Source organism: Myotis nattereri (genome assembly GCF_964212035.1).
Source record: "Myotis nattereri genome assembly, chromosome: 4".
Classification (NCBI taxonomy): Eukaryota; Metazoa; Chordata; class Mammalia; order Chiroptera; family Vespertilionidae; genus Myotis; species Myotis nattereri.
Window position 1 is genome coordinate 50600004 of NC_138079.1, and position 15057 is coordinate 50615060.

At 38.3% G+C, this 15057-nt stretch overlaps 1 protein-coding gene across 1 annotated transcript in view; it reads left to right on the plus strand.

Annotated features, from left to right (window-relative positions):
• ADGRV1 (adhesion G protein-coupled receptor V1) overlaps positions 1-15057 on the plus strand; it is a 459909-nt gene that overhangs the window by 83892 nt on the left and 360960 nt on the right. The window contains exons 27-33 of the mRNA XM_081090113.1: positions 481-620; positions 4727-5336; positions 8662-8877; positions 10409-10624; positions 11327-11571; positions 12777-12958; positions 13730-14541. Of these exons, the coding sequence (XP_080946239.1) occupies positions 481-620; positions 4727-5336; positions 8662-8877; positions 10409-10624; positions 11327-11571; positions 12777-12958; positions 13730-14541 (2421 nt within the window). The remainder of the gene's footprint in view (positions 1-480; positions 621-4726; positions 5337-8661; positions 8878-10408; positions 10625-11326; positions 11572-12776; positions 12959-13729; positions 14542-15057) is intronic.

A 15057-nucleotide genomic window follows, 5' to 3' on the forward strand; every position in this document is an offset into this window, starting at 1 on the left:
GAGGTAGATCTAGAATATCATAATATGATGAAAAAAACTGGCCTAAAATTAATGTACATTTAGAAACCAAGAATCAGTTCAGTCAGATTAACGAAAATCATAGGGAAACTACTGTTTCATAAAGGGAAAAGTCATTTGGCTCATGTTCTTCTGAGGTCAGTAAAGGTCGTGGGAGACTTTCCTTATAGACTTTGTATGGAAGAATGTTCTCTTTCACAGAAAAGAAAAAGAAAAACAAGTTTTCCTTATTCATCTGCAAATGCTTATGCAGCACTTGTGTATCACATTGGTACCAAAATAGAGAAAGGTCATAAAAGCATGAATATGTGTGGCAACCATTCCTGTCAGCCTTTCTAAAACAAATTAGAAGTACTCAGTGAATAGTACAACTGTTTTCAAAGGTTGTTGCCTGCCTTTTCCTTTGGTTTATAAATTACTGATTAGCATTCTCTTGCTATTTGTTGGAACTTATTCATGCAGCCAGTCTAGGAGTGGCTTCCCAAATACTAGTGACAATTGCGGCCTCTGACCATGCTCATGGTGTATTTGAATTTAGCCCTGAGTCACTCGTTGTCAGCGGAACTGAACCAGAAGACGGGTACAGCACTGTTATATTCAATGTGAGTACATTTTTTTCCTGCAGTCCTAGACATGTTCTTTTCTCTTAAAACTCTTTTATTGTATCATGAAGGTGTATTTTAGGTCAGTTTTTTCTATGTAGGTGGAGGGAATGAGTCTAGTGGCACAAACAATACAAATTTACCACTAAATAGTGATTTAGCATTTGTCTTTGGTTTTGCATACAAATTTATCTTACGATTTTTAGGATTCCTGACTCTTTAAGGAATGTAATGGAGCTTTAGCACATATATATTTTTTTATTCATTCAGATATTCTGTTTAACAAACTTCTCCAAAATCTCAATATATAACTGGACAATCAGTGGGCCCATGCTGCCTATCACTATGTGAGCCAATTAAGCAGAGACAGGGTTGAATCATTTCTGAGTGTTTATTCCAGTATTGCTGGCAATATGGGAGAGTAGCAGGCCATCCACAGAAATCTGCTCTGTATACCCCACCATAAGCCAGCTGCTTATATTGGGTAAAAGGACAAAGATTATATGGGAAAGTAGTTTACCAAATGGGCAGTTAACAGATAAGCAGAGGGGATCTTCAAAGGGCTTAGTGATATGCAAGGGCTGGTGATTCCGTTTCTGCAGCAAACTTGTTAATCTGTTCATGACTAGATGCCCGGTGCATGAAATTCATGCATGGGGGGTGGTGTCCCTCAGCCCGGCCTGCACCCTCTCCAATCTGGGACCCCTCAGGGGATGTCCGACTGCCGGTTTAGGCCTGCTCGCCTGCCTGCCTGCCTGATTGCCCCTAACTGCTTCTGCCTGCCAGCATGATCACCCCCCTAACCCAGTGGTTCTCAACCTTCTGGCCCTTTAAATACAGTTCCTCAGGTTGTGACCCAGCCATAAAATTATTTTCGTTGCTACTTCATAACTGTAATGTTGCTACTGTTATGAATCGTAATATAAATATCTGATATGCAGAATGGTCTTAGGTGACCCCTGTGAAAGGGTCATTTGACCGCCAAAGGGGTCGCGACCCACAGGTTGAGAACCACTGCCCTAACCTCTCCCCTGCCGGCCTGATTGACACCTAACTGCTCTCCTGTTAGCCTGATCGCCTCCAACTGCCCTCCCCTGCCAGCCCAATTGTCCCCAACTGCCCTTCCCTGCCAGCCTGATGGCTCCCAACTGCCTTCTCCTTCTGGCCTAGTCGCCCCCAATTGCCCTCCCCTTCCACCCTGGTCATCCCTAACTGCCATCTCCTGCCGGCCTGGTTGCACCCAACTGGTCACCCCCAACTGCTCTTCCCTGCATGCCTGGTTGCCCCCAACTGCCCTCTCCTGCTGGCCATCTAGTGGTGGCCATCTTGTGATGATGACATCATGTGAGGGCGTGATGCCACCGAGGCTTTTATTATATAGGATAATAGGCAGCTCCAAATGGGGAGGATTGGCTGCATTTCCAGGTGAGCTCCCAGGTCCCTTGTGTAACTGCCAGCCAGATTAGAAAGTGCCTTCTTTAATCAGAAAAACAATCACAGTTAACAGAGCATGATTAATATTTCTTATAATTCTAGATGGTTCCCCAACATTCTATTTCTGCCCCTATCAAGTAGTTTACTACAACAAAGTTTTGTTTGTCACTCGTGTATGTGTCAAACTTACATAGGCAATCATTAGTTGTTTATGTGAAATAGGCCAGTAAACCAGGAAAACTGAGACATTTAGCTGAACAAACTGGCCATGCAATTTATAGCTGATAATAGAAGGTTACCGCCCTCGCGAGACCATCTAGGCTTCAGTTGTATTTTAGTTCCATGCCCAGAAAAGCAGCAAAACCAGGTGGGCACCAGCAGAACCAGTTGCAATGACAAATGACCCCCTGCCCTAGAGCTGACCAATGAGTGAAGACCAGGACCCTGAAAGGGCACACCTGGAAAACTGGTGAATATTCTGCTCAAACCCTCCTCTGAGACCTCCCCTAGGATGCCCACCTGCAAGAGAAATAAAAACCCTCAACACAAAGGAGCAGCACCAGCTTTCCCTCTGGGGAGCATTCCTGCACCTTCTCCTCCTCCCCCCGCCTCCCCACCACCTCCCCTTCTTCCACACACAGGCACACATCTCCTAAGCTCTAAGGGACCCCATGAGACCTGCACCCAGTAGAGAAATGGGCAGTGGCAGCTCATCTCAGGCTAATAATCCCCTTGAACCGGTCTCCATGGCCCCGTTTTTTCTCCTAATGCAGCGGTTCTCAACCTGTGGGTCGTGACCCCTTTGGCGGTCGAACGACCCTTTCACAGGGGTCGCCTAAGACCATCCTGCATATCAGATACTTACATTACGATTCATAACAGTAGCAACATTACAGTTATGAAGTAGCAACGAAAATAGTTTTATGGTTGGGTCACAACATGAGGAACTGTATTTAAAGGGCCAGAAGGTTGAGAACCACTGTCCTAATGAGACTTCCCAGTGAGCGAAGGCAGCCTGCCTTGGCGTATTCCTTTCCTGTGGCATTTTTAGAGAAACAAAGCTGCCCAGCCTCGGCTGTCCTGTTGCTTACTCTATGCTAAGCCCTTTTTTTTCTTTCATTGTCCTCAGCTTTAATAAATGTACCTTTAAAGTCACCTGGACTCCTGCTGTGGAATCTTTACTGCTTCAATTAAGAACCCACAGGCAGACCTGCTCAGGGCCAGGGACTGAGGGTTACAGAGGCCACATCTTAACAGGCACTTCTGTCTTTAAGAAGGGGAAATGTGGATGTGGAGAACTACATATTGGCTTCTTTCTGGAAGTGAGGCACAGCATTTACACGTACATGTCCTTGGTTAAAGCAAATCACATGACCATGCTAATGTTAAAGGGTAGAGAAGTGCAGTCTTGTCTTATCTCTTTCCCAGAAGGAAAGAAAACCCAAAGTGTTTGTGGACAGCAATAGGAATAACACTATACAGGGTGTATGTGTGTGTGTATGTGATTGTGTGTACCTACTCTGCATTTTTTTTCAGTAGGACTTGAATAGTTTTCTATTGTTAAATAACTCAGGGGAGCTAGAAGCTTGCTCAGCTTCCTGAGATTATATATAAATAATGAAGAAAAATCACTCAAAATATATCCCTCCTGCACTCTTATGACAGATCTTCAATAAACCGTTCTGGAGTAAATTGAACAACTTCAGCAACAGTGACTAATTACTCAAGAAAGAAAATAAAAAAGGATTATAGGAGAGGATAAAGTTTTATAAAATTTCTGTCTCACATTTTATTTTGAGACAACATATTTTAAGTATAAATTAAAATCATGTTTAGTTGGAACTTATTTGGAACATTTTTAAAGCTTTATCTTCTAACATATTGACAAAAAGGCATTTCTTCCTTCTTAGATGTATTTTATGTAACCTTGGGTCAAATATGTGTTTGGTGAGTTTGTTTTTCATATTAATTTGAAGATAAAGGAAATACTATAATTTGTTTTTAAAAACAACTTTTATGGCTTTTCATTATAAATGTTACTCGTCTATTTACAATGAAGTATGTATCATAAATTCAGTAAATATAAAAATGGTAATGAATGTTCTTAAATATAATACATTTTAATTATATTTTCTTTATTATTTATATATATTTTAATTGCAAAAATACAGATATAGTTTACTTATAAGCTACAAATGTTCAATCAGTATTTTGTTTCATGCAACAATCAGTTTTTATTTTTATTTATTTTTATTTTTTTATTATTTTTTTTAAATATATTTTATTGATTTTTTTACAGAGAGAAAGGGAGAGAGATAGAGAGTTAGAAACATCGATGAGAGAGAAACATCGATCAGCTGCCTCTTGCACATCTCCTACTGGGGATGTGCCCGCAACCCAGGTACATGCCCTTGACCGGAATCGAACCTGGGACCTTTCAGTCCGCAGGCCGACGCTCTATCCACTGAGCCAAATCGGTTTCGGCAACAATCAGTTTTTAAATAGGACTCTCTGTGTCTTCAAAAATGGGTTAGTACATGATGTCTGCCTTTAAGAATCTCATATTTTTTAGAACAATTTATATAAAGTTGCTATCATTCTGTATTTACAAACTTCTAAGTTACTGGTTTTAATACCTCTTTTAATACATGTTAATATTCAATATTTTATAGATTATAAGAAGTCATGGAGCTCTGTCTCAAGTGACTTTGCTATGGAGTATAGACTCTGATCCAGATGGTGATCTGGCCTTCACCTCTGGTAATGTCACGTTTGAAATTGGGCAAAAAAGTGCCAACATCACAGTGGAAATATTGCCGGATGAAGAGCCAGAATTGGATAAGGCATTCTCTGTGTCAATCCTCAATGTCTCCAGTGGATCTTTGGGAGTTCATACTAATGCCACATTAATAGTTTTGGCTAGTGATGATCCTTATGGAGTCTTCATCTTTTCTGAGAAAAATAGACCTATTGAAGTTGAAGAAGCAACTCAGAACATCACATTGTCAATAATAAGGTTAAAAGGCCTCATGGGAAAAATCATGGTCACATATGCAACATTGGACGATATGGAAAAACCACCTTATTTTCCACCTAATTTAGCCAGAGCAACTCAAGGAAGGGACTATATACCAGCTTCTGGATTTGCTCTTTTCAGAGCCAATCAGAGTGAGGCCACAATAACGATTACAATTTTGGATGATGATGAACCAGAAAGGTCAGAGTCTGTGTTTGTTGAACTACTCAACTCTACTTTAATAGAGAAAGTACAAAATCGTCCAAGTAAGTATCCGTTAGTGTATTATTACAATTATTATAAATAATAATTCTAAAACGATAAGTTAAAAATTTGGTATATAGAAATTCTATAAAAATATTAAGCTCTAAATTTGAAAGCGTCATCTTAGTTTACCTATAGGGTAAATGGTAGTGGGACACTTGAAAATATGAATGTAAAGTCTGTTACATTCCAAGCCTAAAGTTGTAATCCAGTGTAACTGACCTCTAGTAACTATCTATGCTAACAAAAGGGTGATATGCTAATTAGACTAGATGTCTTCCAGACGTCCTGGACAAAGCCACGGTGGCAGGAGCTGAGGCTGAGGCACTTAGGGTCAATCAGGCTGGCAGGGGGAGAGCAGTTAAGGGCGATCAGGCCAGCAGGGGATCAGTTAGGAGCATCAGGCTGGCAGGCAGAGGCGGTTTGGGACGATCGGGAAGGCAGACAAGTTAGCGGTCAGGAGCCAGCAGTCCCGGTTTGCGAGAGGGATGTTCCAGATTGGAGAGGGTGCAGGCCGGGCTGAAGGACACCTTCCCATGCATGAATTTTGTGCACTGGGCTTCTAGTCTATATATATAAAAGCCTAAGCAACTAGCCGGCTGGTAGCTATGATGTGCACTGACCACTAGGGGGCAGATGCTCAATACAGGATTGGAAACCACAGGCATGGAAACATGGAACAGACTGATGAATCTCAGAGGGAAGAGGGGATGGGGGAGGGCAGGAAGAGATTAACCAAAGATCTTGTATGTATACTAGAGGCCGGGTGTATGGATTTGACCTGGCCTGCGCCCTCTCGCAATCCAGGACCCCTTGGGAGATGTCGGAGAGCTGGTTTCGGCCTGATCCCTGCAGGCTAGGTTGAGAGACCCCTACTGGTGCACGAAGGGCCTCTAGTTGTACTATATATTGTAACTTCCAAAACATTCTGTAATTAAACCGGAGATTCCAAGGACAGTCCCGGTAGCAAGAGCCGGAGCCTCTCACCTTAATCAACTCTGGAAGAATTTTTAAGCAACAGAAGCTCTTTGTATTGGCCAAGTGGATCTGACAACTGCATGAGGGCAGGGCCACAGGGCTGTGGAGCACTAAGAAATCCTGTGAATTTGTGGGTCATTGAGATAGTTGAGAAGACCCTGGTTGGGATAAGAATGAGGAATCAAGAGTGATCCACAGAGGATCTGGTAGCTTCTATTGGAAAGTATAAGCCACTCTCCCTGGTATTGTGTGGCTCAGTGGCATCGTAAAGAGAGTGGGGTAGTACAGGTAGGGGTAGAGAGCTGGGCTTGAGCTGATGCAAGGAACACACAATTTTTAAGTGAGATAGAAGTAAAACAAGGAGGGATTACTACATATACCGGTGACTAGGAGCTGTGGGTACTGGTGTCAGATAGCTATGTTCCAGTTATAGTAAAAAACTATTTTTAGCCTCAGTGTCTCTATGGGCAATACAGAACTATTATAGGACTTAAATATGATAATACATGTGAAAACTAATACAGTGTCTGGCACATGGTAAGCATTCAATATTTGTGAATAATTATTAATAATAAAGTGGCACATGTAGAATATCAATGAGCTATGGGAGGGGAGAAACAAATGATGTATTTTATGCTTGATATGTCCCTGGAATCATACAGCAGGCTTGGGGCAGTCCAAGATAGGCATAAGCCATATGTGAAATTAAGAACAATTAAGGGCAAATCTGTGTGATATCGATTCAGATTTTAGTAGGCAGAATCAGTGTAGAACCTAATAGGATCTGTGTTAGTGTAGTCAAGTTTCAGGAGAGGTTTGTTGAGTAATTGTATATAAGAGATTAGACAAACCCTACAGGTTACTTCCTCCCCATCTTTGTGGCTCTGATTCCTCCTCTATAAATTGGGACAATATTACTGACCACATAGAGATGTCATGGGGATTAAATGACTTGATATAAGAAACGTACTTAGAACAACGCCAGGCAAATAGTGTACACTCAAAAAAAGTCATCTGCTGCTACAACTCTCTGTCACTGCCATTCTTTTCTAATTTAGTTGAATTTAATTATATTATACTGATTTCTACTTGTAACTTTATGATGTAATTTAGCATGACGTGGGCCTATATAGTTGAAATTAAATGGTGTTGTTACTTGTTTTTAGGTTAATTTGTCTGAAAGTGTTGACTTTTATACATTTTCACATATTTCCAAATACCATCATTGTTAGAGATACTCTAAATATGAACTCTAGAAAGAATACAAAAAAATTAAATATGACCTCAAAATTCTTTACTTCTAATAAAAGTTTTAGATGCTTTGTTTGTGTTAAAAGACCACTTTTTATATTGTTTTGGGAATGGTTCTGGCTGGAATTGAACCTCTGAATGAGGAGCAGTTTTTGGAAGGTCCCAAATGCCTTCAAAATAAGCTTCGCTCTCTTGATAATAAGTGGAAAGTAAGGAGAGAACCTTAAAATTATTGCACTCACTCTTTTATAGCAGCATTGGGGTAGCATTGAAGCGCTTTTTCCAGATGAGGTAGTTGAGTTAACTAAGAAGGGGTAGAGAGGAACAGGTTTGTGAGGGAGGAAAGTTGAAGCAAAGACACAGTAATTTAGAGTATGGTGATTTTCTGCTGCTGGTCATTGAGGTCATGGAGTCAAATTACTATTAATTTTGTAACTAAAATGCTGTTTTAAAAAAATTTATGGCATACTGGTAGCTAATTAAAAGATCAAAATTTTGTAGGTTTCATCATTATCTTTGTAACATATGCAAAGCGATGATTTATTATACTCTAATTCTTTTTGCTTTCTGACAAATTTCTAATACTTATTAAATTATACCTGTACGTTAACTATTTGTTTGCTATGGATTCTATAATAAAATCTCAATAGAATATAAAGCTATAAGGGTAGGGACTTTCTGTTTAATTTATTTTTGTACATACAATGCCTAGATTAGTGCTACTACATAATAATAATATTTCATAGAGAGCCCTGAATCGGTTTGGCTCAGTGGATAGAGCGTCAGCCTATGGACTGAAGGGTCCCAGGTTTGATTCCGGTCAAGGGCATCTACCTTGGTTGTGGGCACATTCCCAGTGGGGGGTGTGCTGGAGGCAGCTGATCAATGTTTCTCTCTCATCGATGTTTCTCTCTCATCGATGTTTCTGACTCTTTCTCCCTCTCCCTTCCTCTCTGTCAAAAATCAATAAAATATATTTTTAAAGAAATATTTCATAGAGAGAAAACACTAAGTTATGATCACATTTGGTTGATGGAATCTTGCTGAGGCTTAATGACTAGTTCTTAGAATTTTGATAGATTTTCTTCTCTTTTTCAGTTCCCAATTCTCCACGCCTTGGACCTAAGGTAGAAACTATCGCTCACCTAATTATTATTGCCAATGATGATGCCTTTGGAATTCTTCAGCTATCAGCTCCGCTTGTTCGAGTGGCAGAAAATCATGTTGGACCCATTATCAATGTGACGAGAACAGGAGGAGCATTTGCAGATGTATCTGTGAAGTTTAAAGCTGTGCCAATAACTGCAATAGCTGGTGAGAAAAGACATCTAAGGAGCAGTGAAGTGTTTTAGAGGGGAATTTTATCCTTGATTAACAAACCTCGAAGATGTAGTTAGAAAAATCAGCCAGAAAACACAATACTGCTGCATCTTTTTAAAGGAACGTATCCAGATCTTTCATCACATATGTATGACACTGATTTTGTACAATTTATGGAAACTGCTAGTGAATTGTATATGAATGTAAAAGCTCTGATGACCAAAATAGGCACAAACCAATGAAAAGAAACTAAGGAAAGCATGGTTAGATTTTCTCTGCGTACCTTTTAGTTTTTTGAAAGGGACTCATGTAAATGATACCTAGGAAAGAATGCAAGATAAAACATGCATCCATATGACCACAGTACTTGGCAATAGTTTTGTTTCTCGACCCTTTTATCTTGCTTGTTTCCTTCTTTATTAAGAACATGGAAGAGACAGTGGTTGCCATGAACTATTTTATGTATAAGCAAAGTGATTTCATTGCCAAATGCAAACATTAGGAGACTGCCTTCTTTGGTGGTACAGTTACCTAGAGGGAGAGTTGCCCAAGAGCAATTCAATTAGGTTCTTTCTAGTATGCACTCAAAGGAACATGAGTGTGAATGGATGGGGTAACAGGCTTGATTTTTTGGAATAAATTATCTGGATATGAGACTTGCTTGAAAAGATGATAAACTGGGCTCACGTATTCCCCAGGTGATGTGTGCGTGTGTGTGTGTGTGTGTGTGTGTGTGTGTGTGTGTGTTTTCTAGGAAATTTGCCCTCAGGCTCCATAGGAAGCCTCTCTCCTTCCCCAACCACTGTTGGACCAGAAACAAAGTCATCCTGGGCAATTATGCAATAGCTGATTTTAATCCAACTTTGTACAAAGCTCCCTAGATTCCAGCTATAACATTGATGATGCCGACATGCCCATATCAGTGCAACAGTATAATTTATTTCCCCAGTGAGATTAGAATTCTAGTCTTGTTCTTTGTTTTAAAAGTATTATACACATTTTTCTTTTGTAGATAAAGGGCTATCTTGTGGTTATAAATGACCTATGGCTGTCTATCCATATCTATATCTAAAGTCCCAAAAATGTATAAACGCTTTAACAGCTGATAGCTTAGTTTTGAAAATGAAATGGATTTTAATAAACACTGCATTTATAATTATTCAAAGTGTGTGTATACATTTTTGGGGGTATGCCATATATATATATATATATATATATATATATATATATATATATATATATGACAAACAGTACAAATTATATACACATCTTTCTAAAAATGAACATGTGAACTCAAACACCCTTAGGAAATCTTTTTCATTGTTTTGTGACATCAAACCCCCAACCCCTTCTCTTTAAGCAAGACAGGTAAAGTCTTCTTGCTTAGAATAAATTTAGTAAATATTCTCAAAAAAGTCTTTCCAAGTACATCCATAAAATTTGATACATCATAGATTCCCCTACTATGTGGCATGTTTATTATATTGTGGAATGAATCTTGGCATTTTGCTTTTTATCTCTGTAGGTGAAGACTATAGTATAGCTTCATCAGATGTGGTCTTGCTAGAAGGGGAAACCAGTAAAGCTGTGCCAATATATATCATTGATGACATTTACCCTGAGCTGGAAGAATCTTTTCTTGTGCAACTGCTGAATGAAACAACAGGAGGAGCCAAACTAGGGGAGTTAACAGAGGCAATCATTATTATTGAGGCCTCTGATGACCCCTATGGATTATTTGGTAACCAGATTAGTTTGTATCTCTCTTTTGTTTGTTTGCATAGATCATACTTTTCTTTGTTTTTAGGGATGAAGAATTGATTTGATCATGTTCTCTTTTTAACTTGTTAATACTGATATATACAGCATCTTGTACACTCACTGGCAGTGGTGAGTGGTTAAAAGATTGTTTAGAACCTTTGCATAAATGTAGAAGTCACAATCTTTTAACCTTTTACATTATATCTGGCTCGTAAATGTGTTTTGTGAATCTTAGATAATTCTTTAAAAAATTAATTTATAGAAATTTACACAAAAATGTGGATATCTGGGCTTTCTGGTTTAGTAGGAAAGTCTGGCAACATCTAGCCCCCTCTCCCGCATAGCATCGTCATGGGAGCCATATAGCCACTGTCCCTTTGGACTAGACTTGCACTGTGCAGTTAGCCACAGAACTCATTAGATCCTCTTCACTCACAACTGGTGTATGCCTGACCCCTATGGGCATCTGGATTTGTGATTTCTGCTTCTATCATAATGAAAAATCATTTTGAAATTTTGGTAGCCCAACCACTTTGTATCACAGCATGTTACTCTTGATTGTATGGGGGTTAGCTACTTAGATTTTATAAGGGGGAAAAAGTGACTATAGGACAGCGATTGTTTAGATCTGTGTAATTCAGTTTCATTTTATATGTGAAATCAACTCTGCTCTGCCCTTCAGGTTTTCAGATTACTAAACTTATTGTAGAGGAACCTGAGTTTAATTCAGTGAAGGTAAACCTGCCAATAATTCGAAATTCTGGGACACTCGGCAATGTTACTATTCAGTGGGTTGCCACCATTAATGGACAGCTTGCTACTGGCGACCTGCGAGTTGTCTCAGGTAATGTGACCTTTGCCCCTGGGGAAACCATTCAAACCTTGTTGTTAGAGGTCCTGGCTGACGACGTTCCGGAGATTGAAGAGGTGAGAGGAATGCCTAGTATAGAATGACACTGTAAATCATGCCTTGTCTTGTAGTGACTTGAACAGATACTGTTGTTGTGACATTTGTAGAGGATGTCAAATAAATTATTTCTGCTAGAATGTTCAAAATATGGTAGTGTGAAAGTGATCCTTACAGATAATGAAACTAGGTATAGGTCTATGCACATACCAGTTTACTAGTGTAAGATATTTTTATGAATTGTATTTTTCAACATTTTGTTTAAGCGATTAAATACATAATACATTTATCATAATTTTTGATACATTATTTCATATAAATTTTTGATTTGTTTATACCCATACTCCCTTTGGGCTTAAATTAGATTTTAATTTTTTTACTTGTTCATTAATTTATTCTTAAACAATTTTGAGATTTTACTATGTGACAAATACCATGCTAGATATAGCTGCCTGGTATTTATTTTTCATGATGAATTAGCAAAGTAGCAAATAAAAGGAGAGTCTCAGGGGGAAAGTTTATTCATCAATGCCATATATTGGCTAAGGATAATTTTATTGTATAAAATTCAAGTATTATTAAAGCCCAGATCTCGTAAAATTGAATTTGATAGCATTTATTCTTTAATATTATCAAATTTTCATAGAAAGGTAGTTCATAAAATTTCATTTGAATGGTAATTGTATCATTATTCATTCTTAAAATATTAATTACTAGTTAATATCTTTAAAACACTTATCTTTCCTTCCCTCTAAATATAGGTGGTATTGTGATATATTTTTTCTTTTAAATTTTGTCAGCGAATTTTCATTTAACAGAATGTGGAAAATAAGGCATAATAGATTAACTTCATAAAACATATATGTACTATTTTCCCTAAATAAAAAAAGGTATAGGACTGAAAGTATATTATTAAAGTGGTAAACAAAACATAACCAGGGATCTCAAAATTGATTCACAAAATTATATAACTGAATATTAAGGAATTTAAATAGCCTATTTTTTAATGTATAGCCATGCTGTATTATTAAAAGTTCATGATGGATTATTCTGTTACATGTTGGGTTTATAAATGTAATGGGATAGTTTTTTTTGAATCCGTTTATATTACATTTCATTTTGTTCTTAAACTTGTATGGATATGTTTAATTTTTTTCCCTTGAATCATTTTTATTCTAATTTCAGAACTAGGTTTCTGTTAAGGAAGTTTTCACTGTATTTTTAGGTTATCCAAGTGCAACTAACTGATGCCTCTGGTGGAGGTACTATTGGGTTAGATCGAGTGGCAAATATTATTATTCCTGCCAATGATAATCCTTATGGCACAGTAGCCTTTGTTCAGTCGGTTTACCGTGTTCAAGAGCCTCTGGAGAGAAGTTCCTGTGCTAACATAACTGTCAGGAGAAGGTATATGAGATGGTGACGTGCATCTTGGGTGGGGGGGCGGGTGATGAGAATTGTGGAGTGATGGGAAAGGATCTCTTGCACAATTAGTTTTTTAATACAATATAAATTATTATAATTTATTAAATGATTTATGGCTAATAATATAAAGAGCTCTTTATATTTATCATACCTGTTATTAGTGAAATAGATTATACATCATGGGACTTTCTAACTCCAAAAATTTGTTGCTTTAATCTGTTACTTGTTTTAGTTAGAATTTAAGTATAATTAGCTTCTAAATTAAAGAACATTCATATGCTGAAGTGGTTAATTTTCAGGTTCTATTTTTTTTTCCTGCATTTCTTTCGTGAGGCAGTTTACAGTTCACTGAATTCCTTTAGAAATAGAAAATATTGGATTTGGGGACCTTATGGCAAATAATTATATTCCCTCAAAATGTACGCATGCTATTGTTACTTTGTTTCAGGGAAATCTAGTAATGAAAATTAATTTTCTATTTCTGTTTGATAATTTAAAAATGGATATGACTTGCATGTCTCAAGTTATTTTCATAGCTTGGTAAATATTCTCTTCGATCGAAAACTAGCAAGGTGACCTTACATGAGAAAGTAAAACATTGAAAGACAAATGTAATAAGAAGCATGGTTGTGTTTGTACAATGACATTATATACTGAAAAACTGAAAGCTGCAATTAGTAGTTCTTTCCTGTATATAACCCACAGATTGCTTTGAATGCTTAATGTGTCTTTACTTGTCACTCCACGTTTTAGCGGCGGGCGCTTTGGTCAGCTCTTGCTGTTCTACAGTACTTCCGATATTGATGTAGTGGCTCTTGCAGTGGAGGAAGGTCAAGATTTACTGTCCTACTATGAATCGCCAATGCAGGGGGTGCCTGACCCGCTCTGGAGAACTTGGGTGAATGTCTCTGCCGTGGGGGAGCCCCAGCTTACTTGTGCCACTTTGTGCCTCAAAGAACACGCATGCTCAGCATTTTCATTTTTCAGTGCCTCCGAGGGCCCCCAGTGTTTTTGGATGACATCGTGGATCAGTCCGAATGTTAGCCACTCAGACTTCTGGACCTATAGGAAAAACATGACCAGGGTAGCGTCTCTTTTTAGCGGTCAGGCTGTGGCTGGCAGTGACTATGAGCCTGTGACAAGGCAATGGGTCATAATGCTGGAAGGCGATGAATTTGCAAATCTTACAGTTTCTATTCTTGTGGATGATATCCCAGAGATGGATAAGAGTTTCCTAATTTCTCTTGTTGAAGTTCACCTCATGAACATCACAGCCAGTTTTGAAAACCAGCCAACCATAGGACAGCCAAATACTTCTACAGTTGTCATAGCATTAAATGGCGATGCCTTTGGCGTGTTCGTGATGTACAGTATTAGTCCCAACACCTCAGAAGACGGCTTATACGTAGAAGTCCAGGAGAAGCTTCAGACCACAGTGGAGCTGATGATCCACAGGACGGGGGGCAGCTTAGGTCAGGTGACAGTCGAGTGGCGTGTTGTTGGTGGAACCGCTACTGAAGGTTTAGATTTTATAGGTGCTGGAGAAATTCTGACTTTTGCTGAAGGTGAGTGATGGTTCTAAATGGATTGCAGTATATCCTAACGTTATCATATTCAATTTTTATGAGAATGTGAATATGTAAAAGCATAGTGTGGATTTGAAAAAATAGAAGTTGGTTAGTGGTTGACATGACATATGAAGACTGACATGGCCTTACATATGTATCCTTTTAGTTTATTAAACAAAGAAGGGTTTTAAGAGATGTGGGAGTTTTATCCCTTTATATGTGATACAGATAAGTAAACACATCTAAGGAAAGCTCTAATTTTTTAAGGAAAACTACAACCAAACATGTGGCTAATACTTTGCGTGGGGGAAAGGTATTTTTACTGAGGTCATTGTTTAAATCCTGATTTGGGCAATCACAGATTCCACTTGAAAAAACGACGTGTACTCATAAAAGCCTCACTGTATACAGAAAAAAATGAATGAAGTAAACACTCACAATTACATGTTAAATCAGTTCATTGCACCTTTTATTATTTAACTTTTTGTGTATAATTTTTTGGAAATAGTAACT